Source organism: Castor canadensis, chromosome 2, assembly GCF_047511655.1.
Source record: "Castor canadensis chromosome 2, mCasCan1.hap1v2, whole genome shotgun sequence".
NCBI lineage: Eukaryota > Metazoa > Chordata > Mammalia > Rodentia > Castoridae > Castor > Castor canadensis.
In genome coordinates, this window is record NC_133387.1 from 126,035,910 (window position 1) to 126,062,501 (window position 26,592).

Consider the following 26,592-nt stretch of genomic DNA (forward strand, 5'->3'; position numbering starts at 1 on the left):
CTATTAAAGAGGTGAGGTAAGAGTGTTGGAACAGGTTAGGAGGGTGGGAAGGATGTGTTAAGGAATAGCTTCATTGAAGAGGTAGCCCACCATAGTCTGTTGACATGCACCAATGTGGGGGACAAAGAGGAACCTGCATGGGCAGGCCACGGCCTAGGAGAGGGAGGGATGAATTGTATGTGGAGGCTTACAGTCATTTTGTTGGTTGGCATTGGGTTGGTGAACAGGAACAGGTGGAGATAGGTGGAATCAGGTAGAGACGAGTAGAGACTCGGCTAAGGGTGGTTACAAGGTTAAGACTGATCAGCTCAATGACAGACTTTTTTCTATAGTGAGCAGGACACTGGAGCAGTGTCCTGATGGAAGACCATACCTTAGGAAGGGAAGTCAGACTGCAAAATGGAGACTGAAGGGAGGGGTCAGTCCCTGAGGAAGAAAAGGATCTTTCTCTCCTATGGTTTCCATGATAACTTTAGGAGGGGAGAATAGACCCAAGCACATTTTGTGCCACCTTAAATACATTCTGTATTCAAGCACTCAGTGCCCAATGCCACCAGTCTAGTGCACTGTGCTGCCTGTACATCACCTGACTGTGCCACTAGCTCTGCTCCTTCCTCCTGTTAGGCTGTGGGCTCACATGGAGCCCAGAGCCATCTTTAAAACTGTAAACCCTAGCACTTTACCTTCTTACTCCAATGGCACCTGTCACCCTTAGATGTAGAAACCACTCTCTGTTGTCTCTACCCCCTTGTGTCAGGAGTCGGCAAGTTTTCTCTGTGAGAGGCCAGACAGCAAACGTTTTAGGCTTTGTGGACCACGTATGATCTGTCATATAGTTATTCTCCCTCTTTTTTCTTTAAAAACAACCTGTTCAAAATTTAGAACTCATTCTTACCTAGAGGGCTATGCATCAACAGGCCATGGCTGTAGTTTGCTGGGTCTGCCCTACACCTGGTTCCCTCACATCTCTGACTTCACCTACTAAGAGCACATCCTGCATCAGTTCTACTCCAGCCATACTGGAGCCTACCACAGCCTACCACACGGCCTTTGTACATGTGCTTCCTCTGCCCATAATGTTCTTCCTCCAGGATACTCACAGCTAATTTCTTCCCTTTCTTCATTTCTATTCTTAGAGAAGTCTTCTTTAACACCCCTTGAAAAAGAACCACCACTCTTTATCAAGTTTTTCTGCTTTACTCCATGGCATTTATTATTACCTAATAGGAATAATGTTATTTTCACTATGTACCTATCTTCCCTTCCCCTATAATGTAAGACCCATGAGCACAGGGTCTTTGCCGTGTCTTCTGCTGCATTGCTGTCATTTTTTATCAGTGCATATGCATAGAGGACCATCATTAAGGGAAGAGAGAAGTAACTGGAGGACATGACCCTCTTGTTTCCACTTTGCAGCTAGGAAAGAAGAGGCAGGGAGTTTAAGAAACATCTACTGATTGGCTGGTCAGCTGTGGTTTTGGAACTGAGCATGGCACTGACCACAAATTCTGTTCCATTTCACTCTTTGATAAGAATTCTGGAATGGAATTTCGGGAGATTGTGTGCATCTCATCATGGGTTTCAGCCCTCAAGGCTGTGAAGCTATTTGGATGGCAGTCCTGTCCCTGCTGTGAGTGACACTGACACTCATCATTGACAGGACAGAGTGATGGAGGCAGGGGAAAGCTGGTATGAGGCTCTGAGGCCATGTCCAGAGGAGAACTCTCCTCGTGGTCAGTAACTAAATCATCTCTCCTGAAATTCCAAAATCATTTCTTCCATCACTCACATTTCTTTGTTTTTCTTTGGGCAGCACTGGGGACTAACAGCACATGGAGACTGTTAGGTGCTCTATCACCTGAGCCACACCCCTAGTCCCTTTTGCTTTAGTTATTTTTCAGATAAGGTCATGTGTTTTTGCCTGTGGTAATCCTCCCATCTCCAACTCCATGGAAGCTGGGATTATAGGTGTGTACCACATGCCCAGCCCCTACATTTCTACTTACAGTGACATTGCCTCCCAGGAAGGTAAATCAGATACAGCACCTTCTACCCAGCCACACACAAATGCTTTAAGACGTGAGATCCTCTTGGTCTCCTGCTTCATCATATGGACCTCCACTCTGGAGGCCCCAAGCTCTAAGGACACATTCCAAGCTCCCATGAGGGCTCCTTGCTGAATCCTACGGCCCCTACCAAGCTTGGGGGCTGCTCATGGAAGTTTTGCAAGGTTCCTGAAACTGCATGGCCCAGGAGGTTTGTATTTTCTTTGATCCAAGTGACGACTAAATAGTAATTGTCTTAGAAGTAAGGAACAACAATACTAACAGTCGAAGTAAATAAAAGCAAGTAACTAGTAGGTTCAGTTAGAAAACATCATGAAAGGTTCTACTCATTGTTATAAAATGTTAAAATTTTAGCAATTTACTTAGATGAGTGGAACCTTTAAAATGAAAAAAATGAAATTTGATTTGAAATGAAAATGTATACTTTGTTACTGAATGAGAATACCAGTATTTGCAAATGCTTATTCTCCTAAATTTAACTTATAAACATACTGCAGTTTTAATTAAAATTATAAGAGTATTTTAAAAGTCAGCAAAACTGTTATTAAAATTAATCTAGGAATATAAGCAGAAAGAAAGTTTTATTCTGAAAAGGAACTGAGTTTTAAGAAATGCTCTGAAGCAAAATTAATTCACTATGGTATGGATTCAATACAGGCAGTCCACAAACAGACACAGCAATATGAAAATGTAGCATATGATAAGAAAGGTCTCAGTACACTAGAAAGGCAGGATTATTGAGCACATCTCTCTGTGATATGTGAAGAAAATCAGAAAAGAATTCAATAAAGGCCTCAAGAAACATAAGAAGATAGGAATATAAGATTTGGATAGATAATAAAGTTAAAAATATTTCATTTTAAAATTAAATTCTAGAACTAGCATATAATAGAATAGCATACCTCCTTCACAGACCTAATTTACTCAGGCTTTTATGCATCCAAAGGAAGCAAAGAACAATAGGACTGAGGCAAATTACTGAACTCAAGACAGTGGAAAGGACAACATTTAACTGACTACAGGAGACTTTGTATCTCTCACACAAAAGGATTAATATCTCATTAAAATGTGTGGGGAATCCCAAATCTCAACTAAAGAAGTGGACAAGGGTATGAATAAATGATTATATCAGAATAAAATTAAAATGTAAAGAAGACATCTTATCTCTTAGCAATGAAAGGAATTACAACTAAAGGAAATGGATATATCATTTTACATCTATAAAATTAGCAAAAATGGAGGGGAAAAATGGATGTGAGCCTATGCACTCAGTGCAGCCCTTTTGCAAGGCAATGTGGTGATACATAAAAAGAGCCATAGAGAAATCCATAACCTCTGGTGTTGCAATTCTGTTTCTAGGAATTATTCAAGAGGAGCAAAATGTATGCACACAGTGTGATAAGAGCATAATAACAGTTACAGCAAAACAAAATAAAACCCTGGAAAGAATCTAAATAGCTAGCAGAATATACTATCTAGTAGATCATGGGACTTCTTCAGCATGATCTATCCATAAGCATTAAAGGCTGCAATTACAGAAAAAAATGTTTATGATAGAGCAGACTACAAAAGAGCAGAGTACAAAAATGCCTTAACTGTTGCATGTATATCTGTGAGAGTGATAAGGAAACCTATAAAAATGAAATGGCTGCTTGGATGGTTCAGAACATTACACTTTTCCCTCTCTAAATTTTTCTTCAACCCTATCACATCATCATTTCCACAGAAACTGAACATGCCTGCATGGGGACAGCATGTTGCATGTGTTTAAAGAAATGGCCTGCTATAAAAATATACTGTCTATTTCTTAAACCCTCAGTTGCTCAAGAGTGCAGATAAATTGGCCAGGATCCTCTGTGAAAGCCTTGGCCCCCCTGAAAGGCAGATGGGTGCATTCCTAGAAGGCTAGCTTTTAGACTAGGACTGCAGAGCCTAGCCCTAGCTGGTGTTACATGGACACCCAGAGAGGCAGCCTGTTCAAGACACCTGAGCCCCTTCTGGCTGCTCCCACAGGTTCCATATTTCCAAGGATTCACTCTGTCCCAACTCTATTGGCTCCTCTAACTACCCCTGTTAACTCCTCTGCTGGATCTCACTCTTGTCTTGGGGAATGTGCTTCTCAAGAGATTATGGGCAACTCAACCTGATGGCACAGGCCCTTCAGATAAATGTACCTGAAAGGTTTTCACATTCTCAGCATCTTTCAAGGCCTCTTGGGGTATTGTTAAAAATCAACATCAGCCAGGTGTGGTGGTACATACCTGTAATTCCAGCTACTTGGGAGGCTGAGGCAGGAGGATCACAAGTTTGAAACCATCCTGGGATACTCAGAAAAAGGAAGGTAATCTCTTCCAGGAAAGTACCTCCCTGGCTTTTGTTTAGCATGAACTTGGCCCATGGGGTGAGTACAATGTGAGATGGCCCAGGTAAGCTGGGAAGAAGCTTCTGTGGAGGCAGAGTCAGCTCTGCCTCATGGTACTACACCTGGATGCTGTGAACTTAAACCTTGACCATGTAGCTGAAGATGGCCAAAGCATCCCCTGCTTTCCAAGTCCTTAAAAATAAGCTTTTGGCTTTCTTGGGGTAGTATGTGTGCTTACCACATGTGAGGCCCTGGGTTCAAGTGCCAGAACCAAATCAAAACAGAAGTTTTTGATTCATGAGAATCTATTGTAGATCTGTGCAGCCATTTTCCTACCCGCTGGTAGTCCCAATCCACTATGGCTGGGAAACAAATTAAGTGAATCTTTGAGGCCCCAGTAGACCTGGGGTTTTGCAAACACTGCTTCTTAAACAGGAAACAAGCAACTTCCACTGTGGTGAGCAGGTGGCTGCTGAGCGCAGGTGGCTCCATAATGGCTGTGGGTCACAGCAACACCATTTCATGCTTTTTTAATTTTTTTTCCCAGCACTGGAGCTAGAATTTAGAGAAGATGCTATACTACTTTAGCTACACCACCATCTCTCTTGCTTTATCCCTGTAGCAACCTGGATCACAATCCTCCTATTTGTGCCTCCCGGACAGCTGAGATGACAGGAGTGAAACACCGGGCTGGCTTATTGGGTAAGATAGAGTCTTGACAACTTTTTGATTAGACTGGTCTTGAGCCTTGGTCCTGTCAATCTCTGCCTCCCAAGAACCTAGGATTATTGGCATGGGCCACCATACCTGGCTACCTTGTGCTTTTCTTTGAGTATTTAAGCCATTGGGAAAACAGTCAGCTGAAATAGCAGCTCTGAAACACATTTCTTATTATGAGGCCTTTTATAAGAGGAAATCAACAGGAAATATTTGCCAGGGTGTTAACATTTTAGACTAATGATATGTACACTTTGAGAAGAAGTGAGACAATTATTTTTTCTCTGATTTGATTCCCCCCTTCCTCCCATAGCTAACAGACACATTTCTAAGAATCAGACATTGCCAAGTTCATTATTTACATAAAAGGACACTGTCAGCCAAGTTTAATTTTTGGTCATTGCTCTGGGATTTATTAGGGTCACCCATACTGCTTAATCATCAAATCTCTGAAGAAATAGACCAGTGCCATAAGGACTCTGCCCAATCATCTTTCCCACCAATGTCAACATGTAATGAGTATCTCCTACAAAGATTAACATTTAAACGGTCAGACTACCTTAACATGGAAAATTGAACACTATCTCCAGTCTAGTATGTCTCTCTATGAAATAAATCACTGTTCATTCTGGGGATTTACACATAACAAAATAGGAGCAAGTTTTTGTTATAATATCCCCAGTGAGGCCTGTGTGCAGTGAGTCCATGTGGACTATAGAGCAGGTCAGGCTGATTGGTCTGTTGTGTGACCCTCCTCTTTCTCTCCTGCACTTCTTAAAGTTATCATTTCCCCCTACCTGATCAACGGGCCTCTCTCTCCATTTCTCCATCTTTCTTCTCCTACTATACTGGTGCCAACTATACCCTTGCTGCATGGAGGTTACCTCTCATCCTGTTCTCTCTAATTCTACAAACTAAGCCTGGGGCCAACTTTCTGCTTCTTTGGAAAGCTTGGTTTCTCCTTGACATGGCTTGGGAAGATAAGCTGGTTCTCAAGGGTCTGTGAATGTGAATGGGAAGGAGAACAGGTGCGCTCACCACTTTGTACCTGTCCCCAGACCAGAAGCTATTTTGAGGGCAATGGTATTCATTCCTCTGAACCTCTCTAGGATTTGTTCTGGAGAAGTGGCCCTCAGACCCAGCTACAGACCACAATCAGTAGAGGACCTTCAAAAATGAAAACAAAATAAGAAAAACAACACAATAAGCCAAGCCATTTCCCAAAGATTTTCATGTGGTAGGTCTTGGCTCCCAGGGCAATTCTGTTTTTGGTGATGGGAGAACAGGGGATTGAACCCAGGGACTTGCACATGCTAGGCAAGTGCTCTGCTAGTAATCCAGCTTAAGAGCTGCCCCACTGGGACTTCCCCAGCCACTCTTGACCTTTCATCCAAAGAATCAGTATGATTTTATGGTCAGCAAGTACTTCTCTGCTCTCAGACCCATCCTCCTGGACCCATGATTGTTTTATCCATTTTTCCAGAACCCCAAAGAAGTAAAGAACAAGTAAGATTGTTTCCCTTTGGCTTTGGTAGCTTTAGGACTGATACTCAACATTCTCTGCTTCACTCCCTCTGGAGCCATGCATATGACAGATGCAGACACAATCCCTTACTACAAAGTGTATGTGCGGTGAGAACCCTAGACAATTCAAGCTTGACTACCCTTGATGCACCCATCCTCCTAACACTAATGGTCAGCTGGGTCCTTGCTGAACTGCACTGCATGCCATTCAGGCCTCCCTCCCTGCCTACTTGGATTCTGCCAGGCCTGAGGAGAGACAGAGTTATGGGGAAGAGCAGAGCAGGTTAGGGGAAGGGACTGGAATGGCTTCTTCTGTTACTACTTAGCTGTCCCCTGCCATATCCACTGGAATTCATTACCTCTGGTTTTAAGTTCTCACTCTGTTTTCTGTGCCTGGCAGATTCCCAGTCCTTCACAGGCCACCTCAGCATGCCACACTCTCTTTACACAGTTCTACTTTTCTCTGGTCTGCAGGGTTAGCATCTCTAGAATTGTGAATCATCTAACACTTGGGAATGCTTTCACATGGCTGCCTTCAAAAGCCCACCATTCACAGACCTGGCTTAGGTCCAAGTGTTCCTTCCACCAATTAGCTCTTCTGTCATATGGAAAAATTTTAAATTCTTCTGTGCTGATCTGTGAATGGAAGCTGGGCAGGAATAGAGCATGCCCCATCTATTTTCTCCATGTCATATAGGAAGTAAATTTATCACACAGACATTGGGAGGGTAACCTACTGCACTGACAGCAAAACCCTGCTCCCTGAAGCACAAGACACCATGGTGGGCTCAGGGTCAAGGGAAGAGGGCATTTAAAAAGAGCATCCACAGAGCTCCTGGGGGAGCAGGAGAGGAGGGTGGCTCAGAAACACAGAGTGTCGTTCACGACTTGGAAAGGAAAAAAAACCCTTACAAGATTAACAAAACTGAAACTCAGCTGTGTTCATGTTTGTCTTCTTTGATGGACGGGAAAAATAAGTGGATTTCCCTGTGGGCTTGGGGTTACCATTAATGCAACATGGCGATTCAGTTCCGAGAAGAACTTGGCAGCTGATCTCTGCTCTTTCTACTGGGAAGGATTGCTGATGACTGGGAAGGATCTTTGGAAATGAGGCAGATTTGTTACCTGAGAGTAGCAGTTTGTTGTGGTCCTCAGTTAGGAGAAGCAGAGGGACAAACAGACTGCCTTGAGCCACGGGAGGGAACTCAAACCACTGGACTACATCACTGCCCCATAACCAGTATGTATCTCCAGCTGCGTATGTAGCTTGAAGAATCAAGAAAGAAAGACCTCCTCAACACCTCAGAAAACTGTGCCATGAAAGCATAGGGTGGAAAAGGACACAGCTGGCACTGTGCAAGTGCTTTCCAAGTAAGCGAGTGGGGAAAGACAATGCAGTACAATATAGCCACAGGCCACAGGAACTCTTACTTAAAACACAGCAAAATAGTTTAATAAGCTCTCAAATTTAAATAAGGCAGGGGAGGAAGATGGGGCTACATGGATATGGAATCATCACTGCAAATGTTAAATTCATGTATGTTCTTCATTAAAATAACACGTCACTCTGTCACTAAGTGGTTTAAGGAGCCTGTTCTGATAACCCCAGGATCTCCTCCAATCTAATACCAATTGTGTTTGTGTTGAGACAGGCAAGGGAAGGAGCATCACCAGAGTTTAGGGTCTAATATTATTCCCTTTGAATGGAACCAGAGGCATTAAAGAATTGTTCGCATTCATGTCTTGTGCCAGAAAGATGAACATAGGCCAGGGTTGCCTTATTACTCAAAGACATCAGCCGCAGTGCTAAAATGGTTAGCAATGCTCCCTCAGACCAAGTAGGAAGGGTCTGAGCATCCCAGATAAAATGGCGCCTGTATTTTGGAGCATGTCTCAAGAGAGCTGTATCTAAGATGACAGTAGAGAGACGTAGTGTGTGAAATGGTGACTCTATTACATACATGTGTCTCCAAGATAGCTTAGAGCAGTGACAGTTAGTCAAATTATGATAGTCCTATATTGAAGTTATTGCTATATTATAAAATAAGGATGCAAATCAGAGTGGCTATTTAGATGGTGGAACAACACTGGTAATGTGTTTTTGTTAACATGGTGACCAGGTCATCTCTTATTGGTGGCCACTTGCTTTTTTAAGCCAGTCTGTAAAACCATAGGAGTTCCATCTGGGACAGAATGTGAACATCTGGTGGGTTACAAACTAGGAGGTCTGAAGTCAGCTGGACCTAGCTTCAGGGAGACTCAGTACCACTATGGAGGCCATACTATCTCACCAGTATCCTCCTTCTTGGGAAGCCACTGGGATTTGTAAGACAAATAAAAGGGAAAAAAAAATAAAAAAACAAACCTTGATTCGGACCCAGACGCTCTTCCTAGATCCAGTTTGTGTTATAAAGTGGGTCTTGAGAATGTGGAAGTCTGTTGGTTATTCTGGCACATTTTACAAGACAAGCAACTAGAACATCATTTTTCGGAAGTGAGGTACTGATTTTTTAAATCATAGTTTAGTAGAAGAAATCAAAATAACAGAGGAGTCTGTTTTTCTTTTGTTAGAATTGCATTTTTGGAGCAGTGTCAGAAGTGAAACAAAAAGGAAAAGACATAAATAGATTCATTTTATACAGGGGATAAGTTCAGAAATACTTATCTTTCTAGATGTTGAGTGATATCTATTGTGCAAAAAGAAAGAAAAAACACTGAGGTTTGTTAAGAGTGTAAATGAAGTTAATATATTTAGAAAAAGTACGTCAGTGAGTTCATAATTATGGATTGACAGACAGAAGGGGGAAAGGTGTGGGCAGAACTGAGGAATGTTTCAAATTTCTGCAAGCACAAAAATATTAGGTGAAACAAGAAACCAGCTAGAGTTGGACCTGATAGGACCAAGGATTGGCACCATAAAGTTACCATTCTGCACTGCCCCAGGGACAGCTTGTTATGGTAAAATCTAATGAAAAGCTGCAAATGAGATCAATAGAGCTGGAAGTGAAGCAACCTTCAAGTGGCTCCACACTGGGAGAGAGGTGTGAGAGGTGTGAGGCTGTGAAAAGGGGAGTGGAGTTGCATAGCAGTTAACTTGAGGCTGTGTTCTTTTTTTAAAAATTATTCATTTATTCACATGTGCATACATTGTTTGGGTCATTTCTCCCCCTGCCCCCCTTCCCCCTCTACTTCCTCCCTCAGTTCCAGGCAGGTCCCGTTCTGCCTTTATCACTAGTTTTGTTGAAAAGACATAAGCATAATAAGGAAGACAAAAGTGTTTTTGCTAGTTGAGTTAAGGATAGCTATACAGAAATATTCCTAGCATTGCTTTCATGTACACATGTGTTATGATCCATGTTGATTCATCTCTAACTGATCTTTACACTGGTTACTGATCCTCTTCTCATGGTAACCTCTGTCGCTTTAAGGTTTCTGTATTAGTTCCTCTGGAGTGGGGACATCAAATACTTTTATGTTTTGGGTTTTCTACCTATTTCTATATCACCCATATGTGCTCTCCCCTTGTCATGTGATCCCAGTTCAACCACATTGCTGCATTTGCCCTAGAGGCTGTGTTCTTGACAAAGCCTGTGAGTGCTGCAGACCTATGGTTTCTCCCACTGACTTTGACTGAAAACAGCAAATAAATCCTGGGTTGTCTGCTGTTGCTTCACCTGCTCCACACATCTGAGCAGCTGCCTGCAAGGAGTGGTGAAGTGGGGAAGAGCAGTAGCTCATTCTCTTGTTGACCTTGGGCAGAGACTCACTGCTCCTCTGCTCATGCCCTTGCCAGGCCCTCAGCATCCTTCTGAGTTAGGCTTGCCTGTGTAGGATGCTTGAAATGAACATAGAGTCAGGACACCTACAAGGTGGACCAGGCTGAGCAGAGAGGCTCTGAAATGCTAGTGTTAAATGCTCACTGTCCATGGTCCCTGGGGGTGGAAATCCATAGGTTATACTGTTGTAGAAACATGTTATTGGACCCATTTCAAGGCTGTGAGAATATGAATCTGAGATATTGTATTAGATCATTATTTCCAAAATTTGTATAAATTGCAAAATTGGACCAGGAATTGCAAATAGTACCTTTACCAACCTGGCATGGGAGAATCCCCATAGGGAAAGATATAAGGTAAAGTTGCCAGGGTACAGAAGAGGGGAGACATGGTCCTGAAGATCCTTAGGGCACAAAACCTTGCTATCCTCTGTGGCTGTACTCTGAACTGGAAATGCAGGGTCAAAGTTCAGATTTAGAGAACTGGCACCAATGCTATCTCTGAATGCTGACTAAAGATGCCTTGGTAATCAGGGATCAGTTATCTGTGCTCATTGAAAAGACAAAATCTGCCAGGTGCTGGTGGATCACACCTGTAATCCCAGCTACTCAGGAGGCAGAGATCAGGAGGATCACTGCTCAAAGCAGCCCAGGAAAATAGTTTGTAAGACTCTATCTCGAAAAAACACTTCACAAAAATGGAATGGTGCAGTGGCTCACAGTGAAGGCCCTGAGTTCAAGTACTGAAAAACAAAGAAAAAACAGAATCTGAGAATTTTTATATCCTATTAGTAATTCTGAAAATTCTTAAAACTAAGTCATGATTTCATAAAGACAAATAACTATGAAGGTATGTTCATAGGAAAAAGTAAATTCTCAGCTCACCTTTCTAATATCAAAGACACGAAATGTTTAGGAATGGTTCCCTCATGAATTTCCATCTCCAGCTCGTCCCATACCTACAGCATGGGCCACACGCACAGGCACCCTCAGTTGCTGCTGGTGCTGTGCACACTGGAATACCTCTCTATTATTTTCTTAGGAAAGTCACCCCAGTTCACCTGCCCACCACCTTCCACCTATCAAAACAGATGAGCAGTGGAAAAACGGGAGCAGAGCGCCTGGCCCCAGCCACCACCGAGATGGCAGCAGGTAACTCTTGTTGATGTGCTAACGCCTGTGATATGTGATTCTTTCAGTAACAAAAACAAAAAGGCTCATCCTCCGGTATCCTCTCTCCCGCCTGGCAGAGCCAAGATCTACTCCAGGGCTTTGGCTCCCCAGGTTTCACTAAGGAAAAATTTTCTAAAGTAACACACTTTTAAACCCAAACACACTTCTGGTGCTTGGGCAAAACTGCTTAGAACATGGGCTCCCTGGGTGTACACAGGACAGTCCTGTGAGGAGGGAACACCAGGGCAAACAGAAACACACCTTTAGCTTTCATCCTCCTTTGGGCTAACCCCTCCAGCCCTATGCAGAGCAGGGTTGACTTTACTTGGCGGCTCTCCTACATCATCTCCATGTTCCTCTGCCTTCCCCATGATTCCATGTCATCACTTCTGACTCCTGCATCTTAAAACCAGGACATGGGACTCACACGGTGGGATGCTAGTCACGAGGTATTAACTCAAGTGAGGGTTAAAACACAAGCTGAAACCAGGGATTTTCATACCAAGTTAATTTTCCATACTAGAATATCCAAATTTGTGATTTTATTTATCTTTCACAAAATAGAAGTTGGAGTTTTCTCTACTTCATTTACTTCTCTCTACAAATGTATAGTAGCTATTAAAAGTGACCCACATGATCAAAGAAAAAGTCTAATAAACAAGCTGCAGGGTTTCTATTCTATGATTTCCTGTATTCAAATGTGCTTTCCTCTTAAAATCTAAGCAAGTGTCTTAAAGCAAAAGATTTCCCTTAAATTCAAATACCTTACAACTTAGGGTTCAAACATTCAGCTGAAGTCTGCTTTTCAACCCATCTCTGCCCTGAACCCCAATCAGTTATTTTCCTCAAAAATTCTGCAAAATCTCTCACCAAAATATCTCCTAAAGAAGGTAGCTATTTATCTACATATTACAAGCTGGAAAAAGTTCAGACACCCACATCCTACATTCTCCTTTGCCTCTCTATGAAACTTTAATAAAGGTATTTAATTTTTTTTGCAATTAAAATATAGAAAACAAAGAATGAAAAACACCATCAGAAAGCACATGACACAGCTCAAGTTTTTTAAGATAACTGAGTTCACTGTGACAACACTATTCTAATGGCACTTCCAAGTCCACAGCAGGAATGAAGAGCTCTGTGGGGTTTGTGACACCAGCAAAGTGGAGTGCTAGCATGTTTGCGAAGCAATGTGAGGGTCATATAGGTGCACTGGTCTCCACATGAGGATAGACTCCACAGAAAGCCAGGTGCACCATGGCAAAGGCAGTAACACACATGGTACTCAGAAAGAGGGCACTCAAGGACCAGAGTTGTAAAAACTCATTCCGGAAAGCTTCTCTGGGAATATGAGAAATGTAAAAAGCTAGTTAACCTTAATGGTTGTTAATTGTGGACGTTAATGGCTGATTGTTCTGTTGGTTCACTTTGGGGATATTACACGAGAAATGAAAAATATCAAACTAGCTTTTCCCATTTTTATTATGAATTCCAGCCTTTGGGAAGAATGGGCTGGAGTTGCATAATATCCCTGAAGAGGGCTGAAGCATCAAGAGGCTCCAAGGGAGGCAAGCTGCACACTTCTGTCGTCTTCCAAGTTGAAACCCAAGGCAACATCCATTTAGAAACATTAAGAGGAGCAAGCAGATGCTTTGAAAACAGCTTTCAATGTCTTGAAGGGGAGAAGAAATGAGTCCACAGGCAAGCTGCTCTCTTAACTGCAGAGTAGTGGTCAAACTGACCACCTGCTAAGGAATTTCTAAGCGTGCAGCCATCTCGAGATTCCACAAGACTGAAGTGTGTGGTGCAAGGTGGTGGTGTTTTTGAATTTCAGAGGCTTGGGGAATGGAAAAGCCCTGAACACTCACAAGTGGAAGGCTCAGCTCATTACAGATAGGCTGGAGTCAGGAGTCCATGCAACGTATACATGTATTAAAGGGGTGAGGATAGGTAAGATACCTAAAAAACTAGCTAGCATTTGTTGCCCTTAACGCAGAGAAACTAAAGCAGATACCTTAAAGCAACTGAGGCCAATAGGAAAAGGGGAACAGGTACTAGAGAAAAGGTTAGATCAAAAAGAATTAACCTAGAAGGTAACACCCACGCACAGGAAATCAATGTAAGTCAATGCCCTGTATAGCTATCCTTATCTCAACCAGCAAAAACCCTTGTTCCTTCCTATTATTGCTTATACTCTCTCTACAACAAAATTAGAAATAAGGGCAAATTAGTTTCTGCTGGGTATTGAGGGGGGGAGAGGGAGGGGGCGGATTGGGTGGTAAGGGAGGGGGTGGGGGCAGGGGGAGAAACGAACCAAGCCTTGTATGCACATATGAATAATAAAAGAAAAAGAAAAAAAAATAAAATAAAGGGGTGAGTAATATACCCATTCCGAGGTCACTGAGCTAGCAAAATAAAAAATAAATAGTAAATGTATATGTTAGTATGCATAGACTTTGAGAAAGCTCTCAACTTATTTGAGGAATGAACTGATGCTTACTACAGAGAAAAACACTGAGAACAATGGGGTGGATCTCCTATCTGGTGACTAGTCTACCTTAGCTAGGAGTTAGAAGTAGCATTAATTATAAAAGTTTTTACTTTTCCCTTAATATAGTGATGTCATCAAGAAACTATAAGCAAAACAACATGGTGTAGCCTAAATGTGACTACAGCACTTTTTCATAATTACATTTATATTGGAAAATCTGCCCAGGAAAAATGGTTAGTGCCTACATCAGACAATTTGAGATTTCTGGGAAATACTGTAATGCATGCATGCATGCATGCATGCATCCATCCATCTGATTTTTCTTATATCAAAGGAGGTGTTTTTCCACAAACTAAGGTCTTCAAGATGGTATATTTTAACTAAAAATCACATCATTCAAAGGGTAGTCCAAAAATGAAATACATTAGTTGCACACATCTTCATAAAAATTAATTTATCAAGGAAACATTAAAATTTGTTATATCAGCATGAAATCTTAAAATTATAGCATAGCAGTAAAAAGAACAGTAGGAAAAGAAAGGAAAGGTGAAGGCGAAAAGACGTGTTTAATGACAATTTGGTCTATGAAAAAAACCCACTGAAACCTTAGTTTGGAGTGCTCTCACTTACAATATTTAATTTCTTAAAAACATAGTTGGCTCTTTGAAGAAAGAAATCCTGTGAAACTACAGAATAATTTTTGTACTATAACAAAATTTATAAGAGCATCAGATCTCAAAAATATTAAAATTATATAATCAATACTTAGATATTAAGGGTTGCTATTGTGGATCAACTTTGGAAAATTGTGTCTACTCCAAAGCAGGAAAAGCACAAACAGATCACTCATCCACCTAGACATGCAGGCACAAAAGTCTGAAGCTCAATGACTGATAGAACAGCTCCTTAGTGAAAGGTTCCAGCCACAGACAAACCAAAGGATGGGAGTGCTGACACTTCTTTCTCTAACTTGCTACATTACAATCACCACAGACAGGACAAAGGACTCTTGCATCCAGATGATGTCCTTCTTGGGAGATGATGAAACCAAATCCCAAGTCTGTAGGAGATCTGCCTGGAGCTGTTTTCCAGATGGTGATGGTGCTAGGATCTAACCTAAACCCTTCTCTTGGCTTTGCCACCAGGATGGCTGCCTCCTGAGAGTGACTCTGTAAGGGAAACACTAACATATGGCACATATTCAAGGGTATGTTTGGGCAGGCTTTTGCATAGAACAGTAATTTTATCGAGGGATTGGCTTGTGAACACAAAATTAGTCTTTGTAGTAGCTACAAAAACAAGGGGTAGCATCTACAGTCAGAAAGCCATTTTTTCTCTCTTCTAAAGAAAAGCAAGGTCAAGTCAAGCGAGTTAAAAATGCAATCATGTAGTGTCCTGCTCTTGCCAGCTGCGTGGTAGGTAAGGGAACATCACCAGGGTGGTGAGCTGAATGGCACCGGGTGCCACTCAGGAAGTGGGGACCTGAGCAAGTCATCAAGGAAATTCTTGGACAGCTTGTTACCAACTAATACAAAGGAAGCTCAATTTCTTTTTACAACTAGAATGGCCTTCCTGGTGTGCAATGGCCACCCTGGTGTGTAATGGCCATTCTACACTATCCTGGTGTAGAATGGTTGTTCTCATATGTCCTGGATACCATGGTTGTAGGGCTTCAGTGCACAGACAGACAAGACCTACAACTCACATCACGGGAGTTTATATTTTTTCTCTAAAGAAAATCTCATGTACTATTCTGAAGGTATAATAAATGTCTTACTGTTAGAGTCGATCCATTAAATTTCTCTTTTAAAAGTAAAATATGTTTTCAAATCGTAAATGTGGATGCAGCTTATTTTGAGTTAAGTGCCTAGTTCCTTCTTCAGTCTTGTTATCATTCAGGATTTCTTTTTTTTTTTTTGACAATTATAAAGAGAAGAGAAAGACCTCAGATCGAAAGGCTGAATATGGTTGATGGAGGTGATATAGAAAAATTCATGGGCACTTGGGAAGATAGGCAGAGATTCAGTTAGCTTTCTTCATTCAAGATGAGTTCTTACAAGATCTTCAACTCTGGGTACTGTCAGAATTCAGACATTAAGTGGGGGTCTTATTCCCCTCATTGGCATGGACTTTGGTTTCTTATTATTACCTAGTATCATCAGGGAGATGCATCTTAAGCAGATTCTTGTTTTTAATGACATTGTCATTCCATTTCCTGTACCTCTGCAGGATAGATAAATGGCTTGAACATGGCTGCAAGGTAAGAAGCTACTGATAAGCCTGATAAGCATCGCACTGCATGTACATTAAAGGCCTTTACAGGGAGGTGCATAACATGGGTTTATGCTTTGTTGGCCATTACAAGCTCATATGATACCAGAGACAACCCCCAGCTTCTTCATGGGGCTAGGGCGCCTCATCCTTAGGAAGATGTAACAAAACAAATGTGCCATGTCATATACAAGCATCTCTCAAAGAACTGCTGTGTGCAGTATTTCCCAATCTGAGGAAAAGGGCAGATGATAAGAGGCCGAAGGTCATTTTAGATTTAAGACTATTACACAAGTGATACAGGGAAATAAAGAAGAACCTCTCTTTACCTTGATAAAGGTTCTTGCAGAAATAGTATTTTCCCAGGTCACATTTAGCAATCAAGGTTGGAGACCTGACTGTAATAGCATACCAGATGTTTTGGCATATAAAGTCAAGCACAATTTTATGTCTCTGGATATGGTTAAAATTTAACATTCACATTGAAACCACAGCCTTAGCTCATTTTATATATATATATATATATATATATATATATATATATATATATGCACATATCACTTCAGTTTTTGAAGGTCTGATGTTGATGAAGTCAACTTCATTGATGAACCCTTATTAGAAGGAGTGCATTTGGTAATTGTGTTAATCAAGACCTTTCATTTCCACAAGCACCATGTTAGTTCATGTAGGAACCTACTTGGAGTCATACAGCTCTAAATTCAATGTGCCATGTAGCCAGCCAGGGACCTCCTTCCTGAGAGGAGGTGTGAATATTCCTGATGATCTGTGATATGAGGAAGTGGACCAGAGATGATGACAGGAACCTGTACTGATTTCCACATCCACAGGCAGTTGTGGGCACTGATATCATGTGATTCTCATCCTGTCCTATGAGGTGGGTTGCATTTTGAAGATGTGGGAAGTAAGGTACAGAAAAAAATAATTTGTGCCAGAGGTCATCTGGTCTGGGATAGTCTGGACAAAAAACAAAATCTGTCTGACTCCGAAGAGAGCTTTGCTCACTACAAATGCTGCTCACTCTAAATTAGTGATTTCTATTGGATGATGGAGATTGAGGGCTTAGAGGGAAATGGTGACACCTCTTTCTCTCAACTCAGGACTTTTCACTTGCTAGGCTAGTGCTCTAATCCCTTGAGCAGCACGTCCAGTCCCAATGGCGACATCTCTTTTGGCCCCATATCATGCTGAAGACTCAGGAGCATTCCATATACTATAGACCCAGTCAACCAAAATTATGAAAATCTTTGATTTTTTTATGTGAGGATTTTACTTCCAACACTAGTCATAAAATTGGCCATAGTGCCAGCATCTATCTCTTAGTAATTTCCCCCAGAATAAAATTAGTTAGGATTAGATTGGAAGTAATCGGTTGACCAGAACTGGGTGAGATCTGAGTGTCAACAAGCCCTCTCAGCTCCCAGGTCCTCCACATCACTACTTCTTCTTTTCAGTGGAAATCTGGCTCCCATGAACCACTGGCTGCAGCTAAGAACATTTCAATAATAAAAATCACCCTCTCTGCTGTTAAATTTGGCTGGGTACCTTTGTTTTCTTTGTTAGCAAGAGAAATTGCTGCAGAATTGTAAATCCTCACAAAAAGAATTCTGTACACTCATCATGCAAAGGAACAAACAATTGATGCCATTTTTAGAAAACGTGCAGTTGCTACACAGCAGTGAACAGATACAGTACACGAGGAATAATTTATGACTAGAAGGGAAAAGATTACACACTTCAAAGCATCTTGCTTGGTGGCAGTCATGATCATTAGGGAAAGTAATACTTATTTAAAAGCAGCAAATAGTGATTTCCAATCAGAGTGGAAAGGCAAGTAAGGAAGGCTGCATCTTGTTCACACATCCTCAGGCTCTCCTGAGAATCATTATGCTCTCACTTCCTTCTTTGTTTTTCCTCCTTTTTCCCTTTTTCTTTCCTGCTAGATACTATCTTCTAAAGTCAATAGCAAATATGTACAATAGTCACTTCAGAAAAGCAAATCACATTCAGAAATTGTATAAACACAGCATTTCTCGCACTGAGACTGAAAGCCCAGATGGAATTGTGAGAAGATTCCAAAGGGCTCTCATGCCTGAAGCTGCTGTCCAGGTAACTATTTGTGGAACTACCAGTAGAGAGTAAAATAACAACACTTTTGAGAGTACCTTTCTTATCTGGGCTCCATCTCTCTTCTCAAGTCCCTTCCTTCTATCTATAAGATCTCCTATGTATAATCATAATAATAAATGTGTCATGATGGGAAGTAGCTATTGGATCTCTCTTTTCTTTGGTAAAATGGGACAAAAAGACAATATAACTCATGGGGAATTCCAGAGTTTGACCTAACATAGTGTTTATTATCCAATGGCTGATGAATAAAATCATCATGGGTCATTTATTTTGGACATGGGTTTTCACAAGGAGTAGATTCCCAAATGATATTTGATGCATTAGCATGTGAGTGTTGTAAAGAAGAGATGTCTTTTGAAAAATATAACTATTGAATAAACCTCTGCTAAAATGTGCTACTGATTAAGGTACGTCTTATATATAGATTCTAAAATCAAGCATTCAGTATTACTAAAGTTGATCTTCCCCAAAGGAATTTATCTTCTCACCTCTAGGACTCTCTGAACCACTAGTGCTAAATGATAAAGGGTCCTCTGAAATATTCAACGGGGCAACTCACATCCAGTTAACCTAGCATCACTTTTACTTCCTAACACCTAAGTGGGGGCCATAAGAAGGCAGGGTCTAGCAGATTTTATTTGAAACTGCAAGTGGTGCTATTCAAGATCAATCAGGCCTCTCAAAGATTTCTGTATATGGTTGGTCTTGGGAAAAGGGAAAGCAATTGAAATTTGTTTCACTAAACTGGAAATGTTTAAGGCTACGTGGAAAACATGAAGTGCTAAGGTCAATGAAAGGAAGGGGGAAGGGAACCCAGAGGGAGATAAATATTAAATGAACAAAAATCTCACCTGTGTTAATGCACTACAGAACAGAGCAAAGCTGTTCTCAGGCAGCTGACTAAACTCTATTGTTATAAATCAAAAGAGTGAAGAACCATAAACCTTTGGACATCTAAGTAAACATTCTAATTTTATAGGTGAGAACACTCTGACCTCAGACATGCCCAAGTGACATTAAGGGTTGGAGAATGGCCAAAATGCAAACATTGTCATTGTTTCTCCAGCACAGATGAGACATTTGTATATTATGTTGGACTTCATTCAAGCTAAGTAAGAACAACCTGTGCAACTGGTATGGCCATCAGTTCCTATCCACAGGCACTGGGACAGAAAAGGTACTCAGTGTCCTCTATACATCACACCTTCCAGATGCAGTGGAGGCTCCCTTTGCAGCTGGCCTCATATCTAATCTGGCTCCTTGATGGATATGGAGGGATTACACAAGGGGACAGAGAGGAGGAATGCTGTTTCACATGGAAGAAATAGGAGGTAGGCAGGACCAGAGGTAAAAAAGAACTGGTGCATTTGAGGTGGTGAGAGGAACTCAGTGTGGCTGGGACACTGGGGGCTGACTGGGACGTGGTGAGGGACAGGGCAGAGAGGTGAACAGTGCTTGGCACACCCTGAAGGGTTTTATTTTTATTGAGGACTTTGGAACTCACCACAAAGTAATGGAGACACAAACAATTTTAAAACAGGGATATGTAGCCAGGCACAGTGACTCAAGCCTCTAATCCTGGCTACTGTGGAGGCAAAGATTAGAAGGGGCTGTGGCTTGAAGCACCCCAGGCAAAAAGTTTGCAAGATCTCATCCCGATAAACAAAAGCTGAGTGTGGTGGAACACACATGTCATCCTGGCTATGTAGGAAGTATAAATAGGAGGATTGCAGTTCAGGCTGGCTAGGCATAAATACAAGACCCTACTTAAAAAATAACTAAAGCACAAAGGACTAGGGGCATAGTCAAGTGGTAGACAGTCTGCCACTGAGCCTAAGGCCCTGAGTTCAACTCCCAGGACTGCCAAAAAAATGATGATGAAAAATAAAACAAGGAAGTGTAATAGCTGGACCTGCATTTTCAAAAGAACACTGTGACTACTGAGGGGAACACTGGGAGGAGGGCAAGCACAGAGGGATCAAAGTGGTCCATGGCTATAGCACTTCCCAGAAGAGAGGTCATCAGAGGGTGTTGGTAGTGAAGATAAGAAGCTGAGTTTGAGAGTCTCAGGCAGAGAATTAAAGTACTTTATGATAAATGGTCAGGCATGAAAGTGGGTCTTTAGGGAATGGGACAATCAAAGGTTACTCTGAAAATTCTGATTGATGTCCTTCCTGGGGGACTTCTGAAAGGGGGATCTGGAGCTCATCTGAGTTAACCCCTTATCTCACCATGGAAACTTAAGACAGCTCTGTGTTTGCCCATTAGTGACACCATTGAGTTCTGGACACATGTCAAAGACTCTGAAGTCTACAGGAAATGTCTCCCACCTGTTGCAACCTGGTGTGTTCCATGGTTATAAGCACAAATCCCCAGTGAGGATTTTCCCATGGTAAGAGAGTCTATCTCATAGGCATCCAGTCTCAAGGAACTTTAGCCTTTCCATGTTCCTTGGTGGAGTTGGGGATAAGAGAGAGCACAAGGATCAGAGCCTTCTCAGGCAGCATTATTGGTGAGCTTTTCTATCTCAGTAGAAGCTGGTTACTCTAAAGGAATCAGGATTAGTGCTGCTGAATGTAATTTAGCAACCTAAACTCAGGAAGACAGATTTACTCTCTCCACATGGATCATGTCGAGACCACTTCCAAAACTAGAGGGCTGAAATGTAGAATGTGCTTTGGGGATGTGGTATCCCAATCCCCAACCAAAATGTTATTCAGGTACTCACCCCTTCACCACCACTTTCACCTGTGTTGGCTAGCATTTCTTGTAGGGCTCTGACTGAGAGGGACTGTTCCAGCACAAAATTGCAGATGCAGAGGTCTGGAGGGATGTGCTGTGGAAACAAAACCAGAATGAGGATACCTGTCATAGCTGTCAGGGAACACTCAGTAGTTACGTCTCAAAGGAAAAGAGCCTGTAAGCCAAAATGTCAGCTGGATGGATGAATCAGAATGTAAAAAGGTGACTTCCCCTTGTTCATGGTAAGACAGGATTTAGGCTGGGTTCTGAAGGATAAGAACAAGAAAAACCTCAAGGCTCAAGGGAACAGTGGCCAGGAAGTCAGGATCAACTTGAGTGAAAGCTCGTGGCACACAGGGGAGAAGGACACACAGAGCCTGGCTGGGGAAGGGGCAGGGAAAGAAGGCTCATCTGTATGCTACTGGGGTCTCAGTCACAATAACTTGTAAGAGGGCCAGGGACAGGCCAAAATACAACTCACAGTGACCAAAACAGAGAATCCCATATTTGTTAAGAAAACCTGGATATTTTAGTGTCAAAAGAGGCAGTAGAGGGGTTTAAAAGCCATGTACAGCTCTGAACAAAGAGGTGACCCCTATAATAATCATTTCAATGTACTAGAATTAGTTAGAAGCCATAGAGTAACATCATCACACTGGTGCCTGTTTAGAACATTTCTCAACTATGGCTGAAGACATCTCTGAATACTGGCTAATATTACGCATCATAGGATTTCCCCCAATTCTCTTCATGAAAACAGTTTAACCAAGGAAGAATTGCAATGTGAGGGACCACAGCTTTTGTGTTTCTCTTGCTTTATTTTTAAAGTCTATTAGTGCAGCAGTAATGACCAGTAATGGGTACCATTCAACACATGAGCACTTTTTGTGCCAGGTATCGTTCTAAACACTTTGCATGTGTTAACTCATTTAGCCCTTACAACCTCACAAGAAGACAGGGACTCTTAATGTTCCAGCTTTTATCCAAGGAAACAAATGCACAGAGAATTTAGGTTACCTACACAAATACCTTATTTGGCTGACTCATTTTCACATCCAGGCAACTTGTCTCCAAAGTTCATGTACCTAACCCTACACTGTTCCTACTAATGAAATCAGCAAAGTTTTTCTACAGTAAGAACATTTTAGATTAGCAAATGCTTAAGTATTATATTTATGTAAAAAGCAGTGCTTGATATTGAGAAAGGCACAAAGAAATAGAAAATCCTTGTTCCTCAGAGCCTACAATCCAGTTTCATGCTATACCATCTTCCTTGGGAATAAAATTTGTGATTAGCCTTGGTACCAGTCCTTTGGTACCAGACACTATGAGAACAACAGAGAGGAGAACTGTGGACCAGAACTCACTGCCAGCTACCCTGACACTTTGAGACAGGTAAAGCTGTTTCCATGGAACTCGGATTTAAAGCCAGTGCTAGCCTGCAAGTAAGGCTCAGGAAACCTGACTAGAATTTTCATTTTAAAAATAAAGAATGGAATTGGCCATCTTTAAGTTCCTTTTAATTTCCAGATGTCTGTCATTCCCTCCCCACTCCAATGTCTTCAAAAACACCTTTTGGACCTGCCTACAATTTTACTTTATTAAAGTTTTAAGACCTCTCTATTAAATTATTAATCCAGAAATGGGCAATCCTATCCCAAATGCTACTAGCTATGGGTGATTTACATTTCCATTTTCTACTAAGGACCTGAGAACTTTTCTGTTTAAATACTTTTCTGTGCAAGGTCTCTTTGGTCAGCAATCGTAACAACCTAGTCTTCTGAGAATTCTGGCATTATAGGATTTCCCCTAATTCTCTTTATTAAAACAGTTTAACCAAGGAAGAGTTCCAACACAAGGGGACTATAGCTTTTTGGTTTCTCTTGATTTACTTTTAAAATCTATCAGTGCAGCAGGTAATGCATTTATTTGTATGGAACCTGATTAGGGTAGGCAGCTGGTGACCCAGGGAAGAGCCTCGCCTCCAGGCAGGGTTTTGAGAGCATGCACACCATCCTTACAAGTTAACAATTACATGATTACACAATGAAGCCATCATCATGCACTGCCCAATTTACTCTCCCAGTACATGACACCATCTCTGGAGGTTTTACTGAGGTTTTCTATTGCTCTTAGCCTATCTGGATTTCATGTCCCCAGAAAAGGCAGCAGAAAACTCAGGGTTTCTTCCTCTGTTGCTTCATCAGAGCATGTGATCTGGAGATTTGCCATTCACAAATACCTGCAGTGAAGGTTGGCACATTAAAGGGTATTTTTGAGCTAATCATTTGAAGGTTCTCCATATTCAGTCACAACCTATTCAGCTAATTTCCTTTAAGACAGAAGTCCTCACAGCTCCAAGTATTAGGGACCCTGTTCCTCTATGAGATGGGTCTAATCACCTTTCTATCCTCCCTGTGTCAGGTTTGCTTGGAGAAGGACAGGAGCTGTCCTTGTCTCAGCCAACATCTATTTGGATGGAGGACACTGATAACACAGACATTTGACATGCTATAATCCTATCTGTCCTTTTCCTCCAGGGATTAAGAGTTCCAAGGAAGTTCTCATTTCATTACTTGCATGAATTTGGGTTTTTATTTTTTGTTGTTGTTGTTGTTGGTACTGGAGGTTTGAACTCAGGTCTTTGCACTTGCTAGGGAGGCACTCTACCACTTGAGCCACACCTCCAGCCCTCTTTGTTTTGTTATTCTGCTTTTTGTCCAGGTCATCCTGGAATGCTTTCTGCTGTTGCAGGGATGCTAGGTGTGCACCACCTGGCCCAGCTTTTTAAAATTTTTTCCACTAAGAAGGGGTCTCTCAAACTGCCCCCTTCTCCACATTGGCCTGGAACCACAGTCCCCTGATCTCAAGTCTCCCAAGTAGCTAGGATTATATGTGTGAGCCACTGGCATGAATGAGTACACTTAACAGCAGAATTGTGTGCATGGGGAGTAAACTTCTCAAGCAGTAGAGCCATATGAACCACTGGTTTTCTTATAGTTTTCTTGCTGTACCTCTAAGGTGTGATTCCTGTATGGATTCATTATACATAGGAATATGGCCAAGCCACCTTAACAGCACACAGAACAATCTGCTCACAGTGGCGAGGAGTGAGCAGGGCAACAGTAGTTTCTGGAGAAAAACAAAATGCAGCTGGCAGCTTGTGACATGAATGGAACACAGAGCCACCTGACCTGCTATGCCAGCTGCCATCCTTAATTAAAGTCCACACTGACCCAATCTCCCACCTCCACACTTCTGAAGAATGAGCAAGGCCACTCATCCATCACAGCACATTTGCTTGCAGCTGGGAGAGTCCCCTGAGAGGCCAGGCATTGTCCCTGTGCCTTGGTCACTGTGTCTGGTAGCTGTGGGGCCCGTGTTTGATGATTCTCAGCACAGAGAAATGGGCTCTGTTGACATCTGTTCTGAAATAGCTCCCCAGCGCTGTCCTCAGCCTAGAGAAGCATTTCATTTCCAAGTGTCCTACAGAAAACCTTGAGATGCCAGGGGCTAGTATTCACTTAGCCCTACTATGTGGAAAATAGTGGGCAGGAAGGTCTAAGGACCCTCCATGCTTCACAAACCTACCTAGCAACATGATTCCTCTGAGGCTTAGTGCGCTCAAAATGGTGGGAACCCACAGAATGCTCCTACTATTGGAGTCACTGCCATTTCTTCAGCACCCCACAGGAGGCAGTTAGCGCATGCCACAGTACTCTAGTGCACTAGCCAATCCTTTAGGGAAACAAAGTGGGGGGTTGGTTACAAGAAGGAGCCTGTCATGTTTCTCACACACTGTTAGCCACAGTCTGTTCTTACTTATCTAGCTTTTGATGCATTAAAGCCTGTCTGCTTCAATTGGCCATGGGTTCTCTGGAAAATCATTTTACTTTATTTTTGGTATCCTGGTAGATGACACAGCAGGTGATTATCCCACTCTTCTTGAAAAGCCTCTCCTCTTCCTCTAAGATGATCTAGACATATGTGGCTGGCAGCAATTGTGGACAAACTGCACTGAGCCTGCCTGGCCAATCCCCTTCCAAGTCTCCTACTTACTATTCAGGAGACTTCCGCCCCACAGTCACAGGTCTCCTTCCATTCTGTCTCATTGGAGACCATACCCTAGGAAGGGATTAACATAGTTCTCATGGGCCCCAGTTAGCTCCCACAAGAGTGGGTGGTTATAAGAGAGCCAAACTGGCTCTTCCCTGCCCTCTGATTTCCTCTCTCACCTGATTTCCCTCTTATATGTGCTTCTGTCATGATGCTATCTGCCATTAGGCCTGTATCAGTCAAAATGATGTAGCTGCCCAATGTTGGAGTTTTTAGCATCAAAAATTGTGAGTTACACAAACCTCTTTATGAAGTACCTATCTTTATGGACTTTGATAGAGCCATGGAAATTGACTAATACCTCCCTTTATGCTTTTTTTCATGCTGCCTGGGATTGCCTACTCAAGGAATAAATATAGCTGGTGTTCACTGTCATGACTCTAGACATCAAATTGTGTAGACAAGGAAGTCTTTGGCCAGGAGCACTGTCTGATCCAGAGCTGGACTCATTTCCTAACGGCATGGCGTCTACAAACATTGTGACTCTTCCATTGTATTATGTTGCCTCAAACAGGGCTGAACGGTATCTCCCCAAGATGGCTCATTGTAGTCCTTTTCAAAGACATGGATGAGGGGACCACCGAAGCTCTCCTGAGCAGAGAACAACTCTACTATAAAAACATGCCAGGTCAACCTGGCCCCACTGAGTGTGAATTTGGTGAGTCCAAGATTTCTTAGGATGGCATTAGGATATCCAGAGATGGATATGTAGTTTGTATTAGAGACCTTTGAGTATTTTGTAGGCATTATCTCATTTACCTATAGCAGATGTGAGTGCATAAACATCTAATCAATACTTGATAACATGTATTTATACTATGTTTATACTTCAAAATACAACCAGTCATTAGCCAAACTAACATTCACAGCCCTTATTGGCCAGATCCTACTCACATAGTAATGCAGTCAAGTGCTTTCTGAACTACCTTATTACTTCAAGAGTTGACAGTTCATATTAAAAATAATACAGTAATGATTGAAGCTGAAGTTGTTGTCCCATCTCTGGGCTACTATAAAACAGTTGTGGGTTTCAAACCCTATTAAATATAAGATCAACTGAGATTCAAAGAAGTCAGATAAAACTTGTATGGGCAAGTAAAGAAATAATAGAATATATATATATATATTCTATTATATATATATATATAATATATATAATATATTAATATATATCATATATATAATATATAATATTATATATGTATAT

The 26,592-nt window shown here is 41.8% G+C and overlaps 1 protein-coding gene across 10 annotated transcripts in view; it reads right to left on the reverse strand.

Annotated features, from left to right (window-relative positions):
* Positions 1-26,592, reverse strand: part of Ryr3 (ryanodine receptor 3) — a 494,693-nt gene that overhangs the window by 297,478 nt on the left and 170,623 nt on the right. For all 10 annotated transcript variants that reach the window (XM_074065580.1, XM_074065577.1, XM_074065585.1 and 7 more), the window contains exon 3: positions 21,256-21,363. In XM_074065580.1, the coding sequence (XP_073921681.1) occupies positions 21,256-21,363 (108 nt within the window). The remainder of the gene's footprint in view (positions 1-21,255; positions 21,364-26,592) is intronic.